Source organism: Monodelphis domestica, chromosome 1 (genome assembly GCF_027887165.1).
Source record: "Monodelphis domestica isolate mMonDom1 chromosome 1, mMonDom1.pri, whole genome shotgun sequence".
NCBI classification, from domain to species: domain Eukaryota; kingdom Metazoa; phylum Chordata; class Mammalia; order Didelphimorphia; family Didelphidae; genus Monodelphis; species Monodelphis domestica.
This window is the reverse complement of record NC_077227.1, coordinates 693,419,151-693,439,807: the sequence shown is the minus strand read 5'-3', so window position 1 is coordinate 693,439,807 and position 20,657 is coordinate 693,419,151. Positions and strand designations below refer to the sequence as shown.

At 46.3% G+C, this 20,657-nt stretch overlaps 1 protein-coding gene across 2 annotated transcripts in view; it reads right to left on the bottom strand.

Moving 5' to 3' along the window:
• Positions 1-514: 514 nt before the first annotated feature.
• Positions 515-20,657, bottom strand: part of CA7 (carbonic anhydrase 7) — a 43,730-nt gene continuing 23,587 nt past the window's right edge. For both annotated transcript variants that reach the window (XM_016427669.2, XM_001364374.4), the window contains exons 2-7: positions 18,756-18,953; positions 11,798-11,916; positions 9,931-10,026; positions 8,576-8,638; positions 4,446-4,601; positions 515-1,997 (exon numbers count right to left, since the gene is read on the bottom strand). In XM_016427669.2, the coding sequence (XP_016283155.1) occupies positions 1,875-1,997; positions 4,446-4,601; positions 8,576-8,638; positions 9,931-10,026; positions 11,798-11,916; positions 18,756-18,953 (755 nt within the window). In that variant the 3' untranslated portion in view covers positions 515-1,874. The remainder of the gene's footprint in view (positions 1,998-4,445; positions 4,602-8,575; positions 8,639-9,930; positions 10,027-11,797; positions 11,917-18,755; positions 18,954-20,657) is intronic.

Below are 20,657 nucleotides of genomic sequence, written 5' to 3'. Positions count from 1 at the left end.
CTAGGCCTGAGGGTGAGGGTTTCCTTCTTTTTCCCTTTTCAGCTCCCTTTTGTGTCTTAAACTCCTTGAGGACAAGGGCTGTCTTTTTCTCATCTGTATTTCTAGTATATATTTGATTATTACCATTATTTAAAACCCTGACTTTGCATCTTAGAATTAATGCTTGGCGTTTGGGGGTGGGGGGAACAGCTGGGTGGCTCAGTAGATTGAGAGCCAGGCCCAGAGGCAGGAGGTCCTAGACTCAAATTTGACCTCAGACACTTCCTAGCTATGTGACCCTGGGCAAGTCACTTGGAGCCCCATCGCCTAGTCCTTACTGCTCTTCTGCCTTGGAACCAATACATAGTAGTGATTCTAAGCCAGAAGGTGAGAGTTAAAAAAAAAAAAGAATTAAGGGCTAGCAATGGGAGTTAGTTAAGTGACTTGCCCAGGGTCACATAAGTCCCATCTTTAAAATGTGGCATGCACCAATCTCACGGATATGTTATGAAGAAAAGCACTCGCAAACTTGAAATTAAAGAGAAATAGTTTAATAAACTTTCTATAAACTACAAATATGAGCTACTATTATTTTGGTTGACAAGTTCTGGCCAGTTTGTTAAACTATCTTCTTCTAGAGCTTTACAGCCATGTATCATTTATATTCAGAGCAGAAATAATGCATAGTACAATAAATTCCTTTTTCAATAGTTTTCTGTACCAAGTTAAGTGACAGGGAAGTGATCACACACACACACACACACACACACACACACAAATGATAGGGGGCAGCTAGATGGTAGAGTGGACAGAGAGCCAAACCTGGAGTCAGGAGCACCTGGGTTCAAATGTGACCTCAGATACTTCCTAGCTGTGTGACTCTGGGCAAGTCACTCAGCCCTGGAGGCTTTACCCTTCTGTCTTGGAGCTATTGTTAAAGTTCTAAAAAAGAAAGGATGGGATGAATGAGCAAAGAGAAGGATAAGGAAATGAATGAATGCCAGAGCAAGTGAATGAACCATCGAAAGAGTGAATCAACGCCCTGATCTGTGGCTCCCCGACCCATCTTGTGCCCCATCTCTACTCTCCATCAGCATCCTGGACAGGCAGCAGATCGACACACAAAAACACAAGCAGCATCACACCAGTATTTTTAATGGTTGGCAGTGAAATGGCAGGAAAAAAATATATATATATAACCTTCTGCAACTCAGTTTCTTCCAGGGCCTAGTTTCAGTATTCGAGGTAAGTTACACTGGTTAGGGGTCTCCCACCTGCTAGGATTATTGCTTTTGTCTTGCCCACAGCTGCCCGTGGCCTTGGAGCACAGGGCCTTGTCACAGTAGAGGGTTCAAGAAGGGGCCAGAGCTGTTTCTGGGGAAGAGCAAAGTGATTTTTTTCCAGGGGAAGGTGTTTGAAATGGGGGTAGGGGAGAAGGGACAGACAAGTCAGACCCCAAGAATTATTCCCGACAGTTCCCGACATCCACCTCCCTCCTCCATCCACCCTCTCATTCCCCTATTTCTTGCCCCTCCTGGTGGCTTTAGCCCTGGCAAATTTTAAAATCTCCCCCAGGCTCGGATATATCATATAGCCATATATATCAATACCTCTCTTTTAAGCCTGGTCAGTTTTAAAGCTGTCAAGGGATCAGGGAACAGCAGAGGGGTTGGGGTAGGGGATGTCTAGCATTTGAGATTCCTTCAGGGAGAAAAACGCCCAAAGTGAATTAGAAATGGGCCGGAGGGAAATAATAGTGTCCAGCTCTGCCCCAGCACCCCGCACGGCTCTGAGAGTTCAGTCCAGGACCAAGGCGCTGCACACCTGGTTTGGTCTTAGCTGATATGGAAGCACTTTGGACATCTTGGCTGTTGCTGCTGACAGCTTGGCCCTCTTCAGGACCGGAAGGAGGCTTGAACCACTCTTCCCTTCAGTGGCTGAGGAGGGCGGAAATTGTTCACCATTCGGACCTTCTCATCCTCCTCGGCTGTGAAGAGGAGGCTCCGGAACTTTTCCATCTGTGAGAAGGCAAAGCCCCATCGGGGGTTTAGACTTACAAAGCAAGAGATGAGTTCTAGCACTGGGGCAAATAGGAAAGACGGGGTGGAACTTCTGTGACCCCTTCATTCTTTTCTGTCGCACTCACAGAAGGGCTACCGCATTTACTTTGTTGGCTTTGGGCCCCCGGCTCCCTAGTTTCTGAGGAGGGATCATAACAAAGTTTGACCAGCCAACCTTCATTCTGTTTACTTCTGAACTGGTCCTGCCCATCCTTCCACTCCATTTTCTCTCTATCCCTTCAAACTCTTCTGGGCCAAACCATTGAAAATTAGGCTTAAGGGCAGCTAGGTGTCTCAGTGGATAGAGAGTCAGGCCTAGAGATGGGAGGGTTCTGGGCTCAAATCTGGCCTTAGGTACTTCCAACGCATGACCCTGGACAAGTCACTTAATGCCCATTGCACAGACCTTCATAATCATCTGCTTTGGAACCAATACTTAATATTGATTACAAGATTTCAAAAAAGAAAAACAAAAAAGAAAAAATAAGATTCAGCCTGTATTTTTTTTTTAAACCCTGACCTTCCATCTTAGAATTAATACTGTGTATTGGTTCCTAGGCAGAAGAGAGGTAAGGTCTAGGCAATGGGGGTTAGGTACTTGGCCAGGGTCACACAGCTGGGAAGTGTCTGAGGCTAGATTTGAATCTAGGACCTCCCATCTCTAGGCCTGGCTCTCAATCCACTGAGCTACCCAACTGCCCCCTTCAGCCTGCATTATTTTGTTGTCCAGGTCATGGAGAAAAGTAGCAAATGGCACTGATCAGCTCAGGGACCTCTACCCCATACCTAGATTTTGTAGCCTTCCCTTCCCTTGCTCAAATCCATTGTTTCCAAATGGGCTGACTCAGTGAAATGGAGTGGCTCTTTTTTAGTACATCTCTCACCCCTCAGGGGTTCATGGTGATACTCCAAGCAGTAAATCATTGCCCAATTATGTTACAAATCTATATTTCCTGCCACAACAAGTATGCTCATGTTTGAAGCATTGGGTTTGTCTCTGCAGTGATTAGAAACCACCATGAGCTTTTTGGGGGCAAAAGTTTTCCTTGTAGTTATTGTAAACATTTAATGAATAAATTTAGAAAAATTAGGAGCAGAATATAAAATTGCCCAGGAAGTTCTCAACCTTTTTTTAAAATTATTATTATTGAAAGGGGTTCTCAGAACAAAAATCATTTGGGAACAGGGGCAGTGGAAAGAGCCCTGTTTTCAAAGGTCTGTATCCACAGTCCTCCAGTCTATTAGATCGTAAACTCTGAGGGCAAAGACTGCCATTTGTCTCTTTTGTATCTTTAGTGATTAACACAATGGTTGGCCCACAGTAGGGACTCAATACATGTGGGTTGGCTGATGAACTAAATCCCAATACAGTCTTTTTTTAATTAAAAAAATTATTTTTCCCAATACATTCTAGACCTTTGCCTGCCACTGATGAGCTCGGTGACCTTGCTCTTGACTTCTCTGGGCATGGATCTTCCGATGTGAAAAACAAGAATATTCCTTCCCTTCAATAAACATTGGAGCACCTACAGGCGGACATAGGGCTAGAAATGGGGATCAAGGACAAAAATAGAATAGGCTTGCCCTCAAAGTTCCTCTTCTAATTGGCTTTCACGTTCTACTTATACTTCCTCCAGCTGTGATTAGGAGATCAAATGAGGTAACAGCTAGAAATGCTTTTGTCACCTTTCTACCTCTGTAGAGGTTCTATTTCTCTGACCATCCGCTACTCCCTGCTAAATTCTTGGGCAATAACAGCTCCACGAGGGATCCAGTCCTGGGCATTTAAAAATGCATGTTAATGTGGGGCTCTCTGCTCGGAAAAACCTGGGAAGACTTTCACAAACCGAAGCAGAGTGAAAGAAGCAGAACCAGGAGAACACTGAACAGAGGCTGGAATACTGTAGGATGAACATCCGTGAATAACGGTTGTTTTGGGCAAGACAGTGATTCAAAACTAGGCCCTCCTCAAGAATAGTGTCTTTGGGACTTTAGGAGACGTTGTACCCTCTCCTGTGCTCTGCGAAGGCCAGGCTGGCCCGCTTTCTGCTCCACCCCGGGTCACATCCCGTCTGGGTCTTTGCAGGAATCATTTCTCATCCCTGGAAAAGAGTCCCTTCCTTATGTTCCCCTTAGAGAGGCCCTCGCTTCCCTACTGGCACCCCCAGCCTCTGGCACAGAGCCTGGCATGTAGAAGGGCCTTATTAAATAATGGCCAAGTATGAGATGACTTGGCTGGAATCCCAGCGCCGGTCCTGTGACCGCCTCCGATCCAGGGCGCTGGCCAGGTTATCTCGGGGTGCAGAAGGAGTCGGCACCATCCGCCATTTGGGGGCGCCCCTCCGCCCGCGGTAGCTGACCCCATTCCCAGAAGGCAGCCCCTGCCGGCCCCCCGACCTCACTCACCTGCTTCTCCGAGATGGTGATGGGCTCCTTGAGGACGATCCAGGTCACGCTCTCGCTCAGCGGCGGGGTGGTCAGGGAGCCGGGGTAGGTCCAGTAGCTCAGGTTCATAGGCAGGAGGCATTTAGGATTGAAGCTGTTGAACTGGGCTTTGGTTCCCTGGGAAGAGACTCTGGTTTAGGGGTCCTACGGGAGTAGGTGAGGGCTTGGGGAAGGTGAGAACAGAAATCCCAGCCGGGGGTTAGATCGCACGATCCAGGTTTCCTTCTCCCCTGACATGACACCCCCGAGTTTACTTCTGGGGTACGCTGAGAAGAGTGCTTGTCTGGGAGTCTGGAGACCCCACCCTGCGCACCGGAATCTCGGCTGCCTCTAACTCTCAGTCTTGGTGCGGCTCTCTAGCATCTCTGATCCTCACAAGCAGCCGCCTTGGGAGGAGTTACTATGACTCCTAATGAGGACAAAGCAGGACGCGGGGCCAAGCACTGGGCTGAGCCCCTCCTCACATTAGCTCATTGGATCCGCACAACAACCCTGCGACGGGACTCTTCTTATTCCCATTTTAGGGATGAGGAGACAGAGGTGGCCCGGGGATAAGTGAGTCCCGGGATCACGGCCCGGTTAAGTGCTTGGGTCCCCTTTGAATTTAAATCCATTATGGCCATCAGGAGGCCTCTGGGGGAAGACCCCCCAGGCTGGCCCATGTAAAGTGCTTTGCCAGCCTTACAATGCTCTACAAAGGCTGCCTTATTATCATCCGTCTCTCTAAGTCCCCGTTTCATAGGCTCCAGAGATGGAAGGGACGTGGGAGCCGGATAATCCAGTCGGCCAGCCCTGGCTGGGTAGGTATTCATCACGGCTCTTTTCTCAGCCTACCCTCTCTCTGACCCCATATGAGGTCCAGGCCCTAACTGGCAAATTGGGCCCCCAAGTCTGAGAAGTTATGTGACTTATCCAAGGTGACAAGCCGTTCCAGAGCTTTTATTGAAGTCGGATCGTCTGGCTCTGATCCAGCACTCTCTCCTACAGCCTGGGATGCGGCCTCTACGATAATCTGGCACTGACATTCTAGGATTCTGTAAGTAAATCCATTGGGGATCTAGGACTGATTTCTTCAGTGTGGACCTTCTCTTCTCCGGATAGCAGATGGCAACACAGGTAAATGAATGTTCTTCCCAGGCTCAGATTTGCTCAGTCACTGGCTCCCTCCTGGCCCAGCGCTCCCCCATGAATAACCCAGGGTTAATGCCTCTGTGGAACATCTCCTTTTGGGGTCCCACGTACTCAAGAAGGAGGCAAACAGGGGATCTCCTACCTGCCCTGCTACTGTACCCCTGAAAGCTCAACGGAGAGCCCCAGGCTTTGGTGGGGGGGAAGAGAACACACCAGGGCTAAATGTAGTCAAAATCAAACCTTCAGTCCCCAGCCTGCCTCTCCCACCTCTGATCCAATGTCTCGGTATTCCCAGAGAGAGCCAAAATGGGCAGCTGGGTCTGTTGGTTAGAGAGGATGGCATAGCCTCCTCCCAAGTGTCTTTGTTTCTGCATATTTCTTCTTCTTTTTTTTTTTTTAATTAAAAGCCCTTACCTTCCATCTTGGAGTCAATACTGTGTATTGGCTCCAAGGCAGAAGAATGGTAAGGGCTAGGCAATGGGGGTCAAGTGACCTGCCCAGGGTCACCCAGCTGGGAAGTGTCTGAGGTCAGATTTGAACCTAGGACCTCCCATCTCTAGGTCTGACTCTCAATCCACTGAGCTACCCAGCTGCCCCCTGTTTCTGCATATTTCTAACTGATCTCTGGGTCCACACAGAGGTGCTGGGGAGGAAGAGCCAGAGACAGTCGGGGAGAAAGAGGCAGCACCCCAGCAGGGTCAGGACTCCCCTGCCCTGCAGTGTTGTCTGCGATTCAGATATGTGATACTGTATCTGTCACGGGTGGGTGCCCTTTGCTACTGTTGGTGTTTAAATAACATTTGAAATACTGTAATTTTTTTTCATCAATAAAAACAGTAAAATAAATTTATGAATCTTGCAAAAAAAAAACAATGATAGCAGACACCAAAGTGACTGGGTCCTTCTATTCAAGAGAAGAAAAGCCTCTCTTGGAGACAAAAAGGGAAGGGAATTAATTCATTCCACTGAACAGATGAATGAGGATTCACTGCTGGCCCATTCAAATCGTAATCAGGAAATGCTCGGGAGTTCAGCTCCTAAGATTCTATTTTGACCCCAAATCTTGCCAGGATTCAGGCTTTATTTGCACATACAGAAACAGCAAAAGTAAAAGGAGCCATTGAGTCTGAGCTCCCAGTGTTCTGTGCCCCTGGTTCCCTGTCCCTGGTGCTTAATTGGTCTTTGCTTTCTTCCCTATTCTCAGGCTGTAGCCACTCTGTCTGTCTCAGGACCTCTGCTCAGCCCCCTTTCTGGAACTATCAATAATGGTCCTATCAATTCTGCCACTGCTCCTGGATGGAATGGTTCAATCTACTTCCTCATGAGGACATTCACCTTAAAACCCGCAATTTCTCAGGGCTCTTCTGGGGCTACCACCGTCCTAGGTGTTATGTCCAGTTGTTTCAGTGGGGTCTGACTTCATGACCCCATTGGGAGTTTTCTTGGCAGAGATACCATAGTACTTTGCTATTTCCTTCTCCGGTTCATTTTACAGATGAAGACGCTGAGGCTAAAAGGATTAAATGACTTGCCCAGAACCACACAACTACTACTAAGTGTCTGAAGTCAGATTTGAACTCAGGAAGATGAGTTTCCCTGACGCTAGACCTGGCACTCTATGCACTCTGGTGCAATCTAGTTACCCCTCCTATGTGTATAGTCTTCCTCTATTAGTTTCTTGAGCGCAGGAACCATGCTTTTGTATTGATATCCTGAGGTTTAGCACAACACTTGTATGTGGTAAATACCTAATAAATGCCTTTTTCATTCATTCATTATATTTGACTCTATAGAACAACCACAAAAGATCCCCAACCCAAACTTGGTAGAATCTTGAGGGACCTTAACAGCCATCTAGCCTCACCCTCTTATTATACAAATGAGAAAATCTGGGGCCAAGAGTAGGAGAAGGGATTTGTTCAAAGTCAAGACAAAAATGTAGTGGGCAAGGCTTAGTACTCAAACTCAGGTCTCCTGGCTTCCAAGTCCCAGGTTTCCCTGATCCAATCCAGTTCATTTTCTATTCTGCCATAATATCTCTCCCTTCTAGATTTAAGGAAAACATCTGGAAAAGATGGAGGCCACTGTTCCACAAAAGTTTATAGAGGAATGGAGTTATCCAAATCAAAGGCACTGAGGTTCCCCTTTTCCCCCCCCTAGAGTTTTGAACAAAAGAAAGCATTTATTTCCCTGGTCTTGAAAACTATGACCAAGAGGCCAATTCCTCACATTTCTTCCTGCACTCTCATTTAGATCATTTTTGTTCCAAAGAATTACTTTCATGATAGAATTACAGAATCTTAAGAGTTAGATAGAACCTCAGAGATTGCCTAGTCAAGACTAGATCAGACAAGAAATTGCCTCTAAAATATTGCCAAGTGGTTTAGACAACCACTGGAAGACCTCCTAAGGGGAAAAGGAACTCATTAGCCATTGAGGTGGTCCATTTCACTTCTGGACAGGCTTGGTTATTAGAAAGTTCTTTAAAGTTAAGTTGTGCTGCCCCTTGCATCCATTGATCATAGCCTTCTAACTAGCTAGCATTTAGCATGTATAATATTTAATTTTATTGGTATTATCTCCACTTTACAGTGGAGGAAAATGAAGCAGATAGTTTAAGACTTTCCCAAGGTCACACAGCTAGTCACTGTCTAAGGCTGGATTTGAATTCAGGTCTTCCTGACTCTAAGTCTGATCTACCCATTGGGATACCTAGCCTTTGGAGTCAAGCAGAACCAATCTAATCCTTCTTGCATGAGTACAAGTCCTTTGTAATTGAAAGTCCCTATCTTTTTCTCCATCCTTGTCCCCCAAACCAATCCTTTTCTTCTCTAGGGATTACATACCCAAACACATTCACGATCATAGAGGTGGCCCTTCAATTGGCAAATTGAAACACAGATTTGGAGAAAGGACAAAAAGAAGGCAGAAGAAAGGCCCAAAGTCTGCAGAATACTCACTTTGAATCTGACCATGTACAGTGCATCTGTCAGTCTGTTCATGCTGGCATGTTCGTCACCGGTCTGGAATTTACAAAGGATAAATAGTGTTGAGAATGTCTTCTGGGCATGCCCATTTCTGGCCCAGGACACCCAGCCCCCTGGACATCTCCCACCAATCTGTTCCAAACAGTTCTTGCTTGTAAGGTGTTGACACAACACGTCCATGTCCTCTTCTATCCTAACCCCTGAGTGTGTCTGGGGTCTATTGGTACAAGGACAAGGTTGAGTCAGCACCAGTGAGGAGGAGGAGGAGGTGATGTTAGATGGATTATTGTGGGAAACTGACTCCCTGCTTACTCTACAGTGAATCCTAAAATATTGGAGCTGGAAGGAAATTTAGAGAACATCCTGTCCAACATCTACCCAGTATGGGGAAGTCCAACACAGAATATGAGTATATGATCATCCATGGTACCATGCTGCAGTGGAAAGAACATTCTAATTCTGGAATCCAGGACTGGGTTCAAATCCTAGTTTGCCTTCTTATTTCCTAGGTGAACGGGGGAAATCTTTTCCCCTCTGGGACTCAGTTTCCTTATCAACAAAATGAAGGGCTTGGACTATGGTCTCTCCTACAAAATTAAAAGTCCTACAATCTTGCCACCATCTTAGAGATGAGGAATTGGAAGGGGGTGGTGCAGGGGTGACCTGCCCATGGTCAGACAACCTAGGACGTGAGTCTCCTGATGGCCAGACCATTCTCCTTCCCATTGTACAACATAATTTTTAAGCTCAAAGAAGGTAACAGAGGACGTGAGCTGGGTTTAGAGTCTGAGGACTTGGGTTAAAAATCCTGATCCTGCTAATTCCTCCCTATATGACATTGGACAAATCATTTTCCCCTCTGTTGTCCTCAGTTTCCTCATCTATAAGATGGGTGAGTAGTGAACTAGATGGCCTCTCAGGCTCCTTCCAGCTCTAAAATCAATAGAACTATATTTTCTAGACCTCACACAGAGACCTCCAAGAGATTATTGGAGTAGGTCAGAAAAACACACAGATATATCTGGATGGCCTGAGCCTAGATCTAGATTTTCTGGACTCTGCAACTAGTTCTTTCTTCTCTTTGAGGTCTAGGCCAGAAGAAAGTTCCAGGTATCATCTGCCCTCTCCCCTTAACCCATTAGAGAAGCAGAAAATGCTATGGAACCATGGACAGAGCTATTGTTCTCTGCCCATCATAGAGATTTTCAGTAAATGCCAAGGAGAAGGCAAGGCAGAAGAGAGAAGGTGGCGGGGTACAGGGAGTAGGTGGAGGGGTTGCATTCACCTAGACCTCATTGTGAGCCCCTCCCTCCAGTGAATTCACTCACCTCCAAGAAGATGCCGACCACAGCCAGGCCATCTGGGGCTGCCGCTGCCTCAGCAAAGGTCTTGTATTTTTTCCCATTCCAGTGGACCAAATGGAGCTGTGGAAGGGGACAGTCAAAGCAGAGCTAACTCCAGTACCTTCACTGGCTTCCCTGCTCAGGGCCAGGCTAGCTAGTGGCTTAGAGAGGTTCATTTTTCCCATTCTGGCCTTCCAGGCTGTGGGGCTTTCATTCTAGTGCTTGATTGGGGGATGACAGTTTTCTGGGGTATTCCTCAAATTCAGCCAATTCCATATAATGGAAAGAGGGTTACTTACTGCTTGTATGACCTCAGCCAAGACATTTCATTAAAAAAAAAAAAACAACCTTACTTTCTGTCTTAGAATCAATACTGTGTATTGGTTCCAAGGCAGAAGAGCAGTAAGGGCTAGGCATTGGGGATTAAGTGATTTGCCCAGGGTCATCCAGCTAGGAAGTGTCTGAGGCCAGATTTGAACCCAGGACCTCTTGTCTCTAAGGCCTGCCTCTCAGTCCAGTGAGCCACCTACCTGCCCCCATTTCATTTTTCTAGCCTCCATGTTTTCAACTATAAAATGGGAATAATCCTTAAACTACTCGTTTCGTGGAGATGTGATGTAGAAAGTGTCTTCTTCTGAACCTCGAGGAGCTACAGAAAATGTGAGTGACAATCATCCATGTCCCCTTGATGTTAGATCAGTGGCAGATGTTATCAGGGTTTGTCTTGGCTGACCTTTTCTACCCTCCCCTGTGCTCCCTTCACCCGGCTTGTCCCTTCCCCTGAAATATCCCAACTCTGGACCAGTCTCTCCTCTTTCCTTCCATTTTATCACAGCCTGCTGTTAGAAAAGAATGTAAAATGGCAAAAACAACTGCACTTAAGGCTGAGCTCTCCAAAAGCCAAACTGCAGGTCCTAGACACTATTAAGCTTAATTTGCATTATTTTTTCTCAACCGCTTTCTTAAGTCTACATAATCAACAATAAGTCAAGCCCTGATATGACACATTTGCTGATATCGGAGGTGTTCAGCTCACGCTGAAAATTTAAGCATCGGTTCTTCCAGACTGAGGGGAACAAAGCCCATTCCTGAAGGGTGGATCTGTTAGCCTCCCTCTTGTAGTCAATAAGGCCTTGTGACTAAAAATGACAAAGTCCAACCACTATAGCACTCCCAGGTAGCCCAGGCTGTCCTTGCAGTAGCCTTGACTAGGTGGTTGTTCAGTTGTAGCTGTGATGTCCAACCCTTCATGACCCCATTTGGGATTTTCTTGGCAAAGATACTGGAGTGCTTTACCATTTCCTTCTCCAGCTCATTTTATAGATGAGGAAACTGAGGCCAACAGGGTGAAGTGACTTGCCCAGAGTTACGCAGTGAGCAGCTGAAGTTGGACTTGAACTCAAAGTTCTTCCTGACTTCAAACTGTACCACCTAGCCGCCCCTCGAGAGGTAGGTAATCTGAGTATTATGATCCCCTCTTTACAGTGGAGAAACTGAGGCCCAGAGCATGATAATCATGGTAATAATAATTCATTTCCCCATTCAACTTTGAAGTATACAAAATCTTTTTTTCACAACATCCCTGGAAGGTCAGTAGAGCAGGGATTATTGTCCTCATTTCACAAATGAGTAAACTAAGCCTCTGGGAAATAAAGTGATCTTTCCTACGTCACAGAGGTGGCTAAGTGACAGAGTTGGAAGCCAAAGATTGATAGGACTAATGGAGGAATTTTAGTCTGAGAAGGCAGAGTGAAAAAGGACCTTTCTGTGGGCCCCTCAATCAGAGCACTTGGTGGGAGCACGAGGGGGGTTCTTTGTTCCCCTACAGAGAGGGCAGAGTCCTGGATCTTACCTCACTGGAGAAGGACTTGCCATCCACTGTGTGTTCTGAACCTAAGCTGTGTTTTTTCCCCCAGTGAAAATGGAACTGCTTCAGCCGGTAGGGCCCATCCAGGGGGCCCCCATTCACCACTACGGAGAGAGACACAGGATGATCAAGAACTATCGGCTCTTCCTTTCTCCCAAGTAAGTCACAGTAAACATGTAGATTTTTTGTTGTCGTTGAGTCATGTCCAACCCTCAGTGACCCCATTTGGGGTTTTCTGGGTGAACATACTAAAGTGGTTTGTCATTTCCTTCTCTGACTTGTTTTACAGCTGAGGAAACTGAGACCCACTGGGTAAAGTGACTTGCCCAGGGTCACACAGCTGGATACCATAGAGAATGCTTTATGACTCGGAAATCCTTTTCACATACAGATTTTTATCTAGCTCTAGAAATTTTTCTATTAGGTAGGAAAGACATTGGACAGATAAAGATAATAATTAGCCTTGGTCGAGTGCCTGAAGGGTGGCCCAGTGACAAGGGGAACTGGGCTAGCTCCCAAGGAGCGAGAGCGAATGTCCAGCTCCACAGGAGGTGCCCCGGCCTCCCTTCCCCCAAGTCACAGCTGGTTAGCCACAAGGCTGACCAGGCTCAGAGGCTCCTTTCATGGACTACGTCAGCTTCTGAAACTCACCAAGTCAAGGAATGGGAGGCTCAGAGGTAAAGGGACTGCCCGGAGGAGGCAGAGCCAAGTCCATCCACCTAGAGCGCTGGCAGCAGATTTAGCACCAGCAGGAAATTTGGAGACAACAGGCTCAGAGAGGGGGAAAAACTTGGCCAAGCTTCCAGCTGGTTCAGAAGAGTCCAACATCCTCTAAGAGAAACTCAGCTCCCTTTTCTCTACCACATGCTGTCTCCTCTCAAAAGTCTCCCTGGGAGATGGTACCACGGCCAGCAGCAGCTTATGCCAGACCCAGACACAAATCACAAGGAGGAAAGGAGCCGGGATACATTTTTCATCTGGAAAATACACACTGCCCTATTTCTGGCTGGCTCTGGGGCCGAACCAGAGCTGGAAACCTCAGGCTGGAGGAGGGGGCTCTCCCTTCCTTAGCCCACTGAGCACGCTGCTCTGAAGGAGGGAGACATCTGGGAGGAAGGCGAACCCTTACAGGCTCCGGCTCCCCCCAGGAGGAGGCAGCTGCCCTGCAGAGGGGTTCGCTAGCCTAGAACGCCACTGCACTCCCTCAGTGCTCCCTTCCCCTTTTCTACACCCGAGACAACACACACCATCCATCCCACCTCTGTCTCCTTCCTGCCCTCTCCCATCACAAGCTGTCTCTCCTTCCAGCTTTGCTCCCTTTTGGCCCTGACTCAAGCCAAGGAGATGGGGAGAATGTCTGTGCCGATCCTCCTGATTCTGGTTATGGCTTGGAACCCCACCTTTCCTCCTCCCCTCCTTCTCCAGAGGCTCCAGGGAGTAGGTCTATGGGCTCTTTTACTCTAAGAACGGCCTAGAATTGTGGAGGGAGAGATGGCAAGCGCATGGGGGATTGGAGATGGCAGAGGAAATCGCTGCCTACCAGACAGTGGAATTCTATTTGGAAGAGACTTTGGCCCCACTCAAAGACTAATTAAGGCACTGTGGCATAAAGTTCTATTGTCTGTTTTGTGATGCTGCTAGAACAGCTAGCATTCAAATATACACTTTACATACACATATAAAAGTAGAATATTTATACCTATGTATAATATATTTTATTATGGAAGTTCTATATTTATACTATATTTTATAGAGATATAATGTGTTTTATCCATATATGTACATATTTACACTTCAAATAGATCATCTCATTGGAGCCTCACATAACTCTGGGAGACAGGTGATGTTATAGTCCTCATTTTACAGATGAGGAAACTGAGGCAAGCAGACATTAAGTGATTTGCCCAGTCAGTAAATGTCTAGGGAAGAATTTGAACTCTGGTCTTTGTGACTCCAGGTCCAGTTCTCTCCATTGTGCTGTGTCATGTTCCTACGGTCACATTTCTGCGGTATCATCATGGCTGAGATGGTAGAATGGGTGTTTACATGGCTGTGTTGCTCTGTGGCTGCCTGGTCGTAGCACTGCTATGTTCTGCCCTATGTGGGTGTTGCTGAGATATCACTACCCATCTCCCAGGGCGACTGTAAACCCATCCTGAAGGGCCAGAGGAACATGAATTGTTAGAATCATCTCGTGTTGGGTTATTTCATTGTTTTCACAAAAATACTCCCAGCTTGTGTTGTTCCTGGTTACATTATTTCAGATTGCTTTATTGTCATGGTTCTCTTTGGCGGGGGCTGGACTTTTCCAGACAAAATACTGGGGTGTCAGGGGGGGCAGGCTTAGGCAAGGGAGCCTCCAGGGGCCTGGGATCGTTCCCCCACTTCCTTGGGCCAGCAGGGGCTGGAGCAGTCTCTCTTGCCTCCATTTTTGTCTGCAGGCCCACACCACGGGAGCCAGCTCAGGGAGAGCCTGCAAATAAATGCCCAGCTCTGAGTGGGCTTTCACAGACATGTGGGGCATCCTGTGCCAGCCCCCAGATACCAATCACACACACTCCCAGTCATGGTTGAGAAAGATACAGCAAAGAGAAGCCAGGGAGGGACAGCGAGATGGTTCCGTGCTGGACCCAGAACTGGAAGGACCTGGGTTCAAATGTGACCTCAGATACTTTGTAGGTATGTGAGCCTGGACATGTCACTTAACCCTAATCACCTAGCCTTTACTGCTCTTTTGCCTTGGAATTGATATTTGTATCAATTCTAAAACAGAAGGAATAGTTTAACAAATAATAATCAAAACAAGCCAAGAAACTGGCTCTAGGCTGGCCCAGAAAGAGCCCAGGATTGGAAGATAGATGAGCATTAGCAAACAAGTCCCCACTTCATCCTAGGCACACGCTGAATTTTTCTGGTCCATTTTCCTCAATAGAGGACAAATGAGGACAAGATGTAGTTCCCCTGACCCCCCCCCCACACACACACACAAAATGTTCCAAACCAGGGTAGGGTGTCCACTGCCTGGCCTGGTCTCCCTTCCATCTGGAATGGGGCCAGGGATGACCTGTGGCAAAACCAGGGAGCTAAAAAGCAATAGAATTTAGAGCTAGGAAAAACAAAAACTATAAAGCAGACATGTTTAACTCGGGGTCCTCAGACCCCTAAAGGAGAGACTTAGTAAATTTTACAGCTCAGTGAACTTTGGACAAGAAAAAAAATAAAATCTTTATTTTCTCTAACCTCTAAGTCAAATTTAGCATTTGCTTCATTATATGGACAGCCAACACATATTAGGCTGAGACCAGATCCATAGGCTTCACCAGACTGCCAAAGGCATCCTTGATACAAAGCAGCCTGCTTTAGGGACAATTGAGGGATACTCCCTTCTTTCTAGAGTTGAAAAAACTGTGGTCCAAGGAGAAATGATTGGCTCCAGGCCATGCAAGTAACAAAGAAGGGATGGGGACACAGATGCCCACCAATGCTAGCTCCAAGGGACCCCGGGCATTAAGCTTTTTTCTCCAGACAATGAAGTCTACTCTGTGGCACCTTCATCTCCCCTTTCCTCCACTCCCTTTTATTTTATGCTCATATTTATCTTTAAATGAATCTGACTGATTATCCTCCCAGCCCTGCTGAGAAAACCCTAGGAAGAGCCAGGAGCCCCCCCCTTTTTTATTTAGTTCTTGTCACTTTCTGATCACCGATTAGTGCCCAGGGCTCACCCCCAGTGCCAGGCCCTCTCCTGGTGAGCTCCAATAACAGGCTCCGATTTCTCCCTGAAAGGGATAGGGAGCTTCAGGCCATTAGCTGAGGGCAGTCATACCCCGCCTGAAAGTTACTAGAACCTATTAGAATTTTAATTACTGGATTGGGTATCACATTGGCCCCAGGTCAGGCAGCTAACCTGGTGGCTCCTATGAGATGCCTGGAAGATCCTGAGAGGGAACCTCCTCTAACAGGCCAGAACGACCAAGTGCTCCTCCCTTCAATGGCTCCTTCACCACAAAATTCGTCATGGCGATATAGATCGAAACTCCTGCCCTGCCATCTTGGTCGTGAGCCCTGCCCAGCCCTTACCATTCTTCTGTCTTGAAATCGATATTTAGTAAGGACTCTAAGACAGAAGGTAAAGGTTGTTGTGTTGTTTTTTTTTTAATGTGGGCTATAGAGATTGTTATAGGGAGTCATCCCAGAAAGTGCCTGCATAAACATGGGAATGGGTACTTTGGCCAGAAGCCAAAGGGGACCGAGTTGACTTCAGAGTCAGCAAGACCTGGGTTCAAGGCCTTTGTCTGTCACCTATTGGCTGTGTGGCTCTGGATAGGTCCCTTAAACTCTTAATGCCCCTTGATAATTCTCTCTTCCTACGATCATAAATATCAGAGCTGGAACTGAGTTTCCTCATGGCGACTGTCCTATGAGGATGAAATCTGAGGGTCTAACTTAAATTAAAAAAAAGTTGGAGGAGCCAGCCTTCTCACCCATTCTAGTCCAGGAGACCATCCACCCAACTGGAGCTCTGATCAGAGAATCCTTTAATCTCCTTGCTCCGGTCACAGAGCCCTAAATAACCGGGTTCCAAGTCCCTCATACACTGTATTCCATTGTATGAATGGCAACAGAATAGAAATGTTATTTGTTGAATATTCACAAGGGATGCTGGAACCCAATCAAAATAGCTCTTGGGAGCCCATTGTTAAGTTTTCAGTGAGATCACCTCAGAAATCAGCAGATGATACAAACTGGGTCTTGATCTAGCCTTTTGGATTATTAAAAAAAATTTGTTTTTAACTCTTACCTTCTTTCCTACTATCAATTCCTTTTTTTTTTTAACCCTTACCTTCCATCTTAGAATTAATACTGTGTATTGACACTAAGGCAGAAAAGTGGTAAGGGCTAGGCAATAGGGGTTAAGTGACTTGCCCAGGGTCATATAGTTAGGAAGTGGCTGAGATCAAACTGGAACCCTGGTCCTCTTGACCACAGGACCAGAGTTCTAGCCATTGTGCTATGTAGCTGCCCCTTATCGATTATTTAGACTTAAAAGTGACGGAGAAAATGTTAATGATGTAGACTAAACTTAAACATGCATCCTGTTTTTTAGAGAGCTGGCTGTTAAACATTTACAAGCCCAGTGGTAGACACTGCTCCATTTCTAAGTGTACAAACACGGAATAGGGTATGTGAGAGTGTAAAAATACGAACGCATCGGCTAAGCCCAAAGAGGAAGCCTAACACCAGCAGTCACGATTTCACCGTGGCTCCTCCTGCCATCTTTTCCTAGATCATCACTGTCAGGGGTGAGGGTACAGATCAAAGATGGCTTTGGCTTCAAGGATGGGATAAGGGAGATGGGGCGTAATGAGGCCATCCGTGAGAGTCTGGAGGGGGTAAGGAAACAGAAAGGAGTTAGGGAATGGCGCCATGGATAAAGCCCTGGGCCTGGAGTCTAGAAGACCTGACTTGAAATCCAGCCTCAGACACTTACCAGCTCTGTGACCCTGGGCAAGTCATCTAACCTGTGTCAGCCTCTGTTCCTTCCTCTGTAAAATGTGGATAATAGTACCTATATTCCACGGTTGTTATGATGGTCAAATAAGATAATAATTGTGATGCACTATATAAATTTTAGCTATAATGATGATTATATTCCTCGTCCCTTTACTTCTCAAACTCCTGACATCCTTTCCTCACATATTTTCTTCCCAGGACCAAAATCCCTCCTAGAGGTAAGGTGGTATGGTAGAAGAAATATCGGGCTTTGTTTAGACTCAGAACTCTTGGGTTGTTCAAGTCACTGTTATTAAGTGAATAAATGACTGGGCAATCCATTGCCCCTCTCTGACTCAGTTTCCTCATCTGTAAAATGGAGCAGGACTAGATGGATCTCCAAGGTTGTTTTGTTGGCTAACTTACCCAGAGTCACTGGATGCTCTATCACTGCATAACCTTGACTAATCCTAAATCAAGGACACTAAAGGGGTCACAAAAACATCATTAATGAGAAGGATAGGTTTCCCTGCCTTTCTCTTCAGGCCCACTCAAATCTGAGATTCTACCTGATTTCAGCCTTGCCCTGCATAGAATGTTGTTGTTTCAGTCGTGTCCTTCTCCCAAAGGTTCCATGCACCAGGGGATTAGGTACTATCTGAAGGAGAGAGGTCAATTGATGTTTAAAAAAAAAAAAGAATTAAGGTTTTTAATAGACAATTATTGTTTAGTTGGGTCTAACTCTTGGTGACTCCATTTGGGATTTTCTTAGCAAAGATACTAGAGTGGTTTCCCATTTCCTTCTTGAGCTCATTTTACAGATGAGGAAACTGAGGCAAACAAGACTAAGCGACATGCCCAGTGTCACATAACTAGTAGTATCTGAGGTCAGATTTGAACTGAGGAAGATGAGTTTTCTGGTCTCTGAGCTCAGTACTTTCTACTGAAACACCTCACTTCCCCTCTAACAATCAAAGGCTGGTTGGTACTCACAGAGAAAGCCAGGGACTAGAATCTAGGTAATCTGCTTCTAGGACCTTGTGAATTTTCCCATGACACCTGATGGTCAAGCTGACCTACAGGACAGGTTCTGGCCTGTTCCTTTCCAGGACAGGAGAAGAGAATAAACATTTATGTAGTGCCTACTTTATACTGGGCACTGTGCTAATCACTTTACACATATTATCTCTTTCTTCTTCACAACAACCCTGGAAGTAGGTGCTATTACTGTTCCCATTTTACAAATGAGGAAATGGAGGCACACAGAGCTTAGGTAACTTGCCCAGGGTCACATACCTACTAAATGTTTGAGACTGAATCTGAACTCTGGTTTTCCTGACTTTAGGCCTAGCATTCCATCTACTAGCTGCCAAAGTGAAAAGATGAGGAAAAAAAGCAAAAAGAGAAAAGAAAAATGAAAGCTGCAGTAGGGCAGCCTCATCACTCTCACCTGTCCTGTCATCCACATCATCGAACTCCACCATGACGGAATGTCCATTGTTGGCGATGCTCAGGGACATGCAGGACTCATAGGCCAGGACCAAGGGCTTCAGGGTAGGGTCATAGACAGCCTGACTGGAGACAATGTCGATGGGAGACTGACGGTCTCCCTGGGCGATAGGGTACAACTTGTGCCATTCTGAAGGACCTGAAAGGAAGACAGGCTCAGTGAGATGGGAAGCTTCAATTATAATGAGGTGTTTTTTTTTAAACCCTTACCTTCCATCTTAGAGTCTATACTGTGTGGGTAAGGGCGAGGCAATGGGGGTCAAGTGACTTGTCCAGGGTCACACAGCTGGGAAGTGTCTGAGGCCAGATTTGAACCTAGGACCTCCCCATCTCTAGGCCTGACTCTCAATCCACTGAGCCACCCAGCTGCCCCCTTTCAATGAGGTTTTGATTAAGCAGTGGATTTGATTTCTCCAGGATATCTTGCACACAGTAGACATTTAATAATTATTCATTCAATGGACTTGAAATATATCTTTTTTCTCAGGGTCATAGAAAACCTGATGCTCCTAAAGGATTCCTTCATTTTAATTTTTTTAAAAAACCTTTATCTTCTGTCTTAGAATCAAGACTGTGTGTATTGGTTCCGAGGCAGAAGAGTGGTAAGAGCTAGGGATTAGAGGTTAAGCAACTTGCCCAGGGTCACACAGCTAGAAAATGCCTGAGGTCATGTTTGAACCGAGGACCTCCCATCTCTAGGGCTGGCTTTTAATCCAGAGCCATCCCTAGCTGACCCCTAAAGGATTCCTTCAGTGGGTTAGAATTCCAGTCCAAGATGATGTCTCCAGAAATCCCCTGAGTCTGCTACAATCTGAGCAACCTCAGAAACCCACCATCTAGGATAAGGAAAGTCAGAGAGGTTGCCTGTCTTTCACTATTAAACTCTCATCTAATTTTATTTTATTTTTTTAGCTTTACTTTCTGTGTTAGTATCAATTCTTAGAGTGGTAAGAGCTAGGCAATTGGAAGTAAAGTGACTTGCCCATGGTCACACAATTAGGAAGTATCCGAGGCCAGATTTGAACCTAGGTTCTCCCCACTGCAGATATGATGCTCTATTCACTGTGCTGTCTAGCTGCTCCTCTTCTCCTTTTAGATCAGTTTTCAAAACCCATTGCCTATAGCTTGGCCTTCAATAAAAGCAAATGTGAACAAGTGGGTGCACATAGATACCTTCTCAGGAAGCCATATATATTCATCTATGAAAAATACCCAAGAATACTTCTTTACCCAGTCACTCACCATTCACCTACTCATCTGTGCACATGGGCAATGAACTCACATTTCTGTAGACTGTCTGGTAACAGAAGTGCCACTGCCTCATTTGCTCTGCACAATACCCCCGGTGAGGAAGGTAGTGCCAATGACTCAAAAACCCAATTTACAGAGGCTGGAGCTCAGCTTCAAAGCAGGGTCTGCAGAGTCCAGAACTCTTTAAACTATAAGTACCTCCCACAAGGTACATCTGCACCAGCCCAAAACCAAGCATCCTCATGCCTTGGCCACACGTGTCTACACATCCACATCCACACACAGCACTTGTTAACACAAATGTGAACCTTTGCCCACAATAGATCCCATAGGCAACCCCCATAAATCCACCCCATCCAGAGATTCTTACCCAATTCATTCACAGAGCAGGACACCCCCCCCCCCAACCCACCTGTACAGGAAGGCTGATTGAACCCTTGGCTCCCTGACTCAGGGTCTACAGCTACTGATCCACGGGGATAATATCCTTCTAAGTGGATCTGTACCCCAGGCTGGTGGGGCCTCCTCCCCACACACCCCCTCCCTCCTTTTGGCTTCCCAAGTTTTCCTGGGGAAGCTGTGTCAAGTGCTA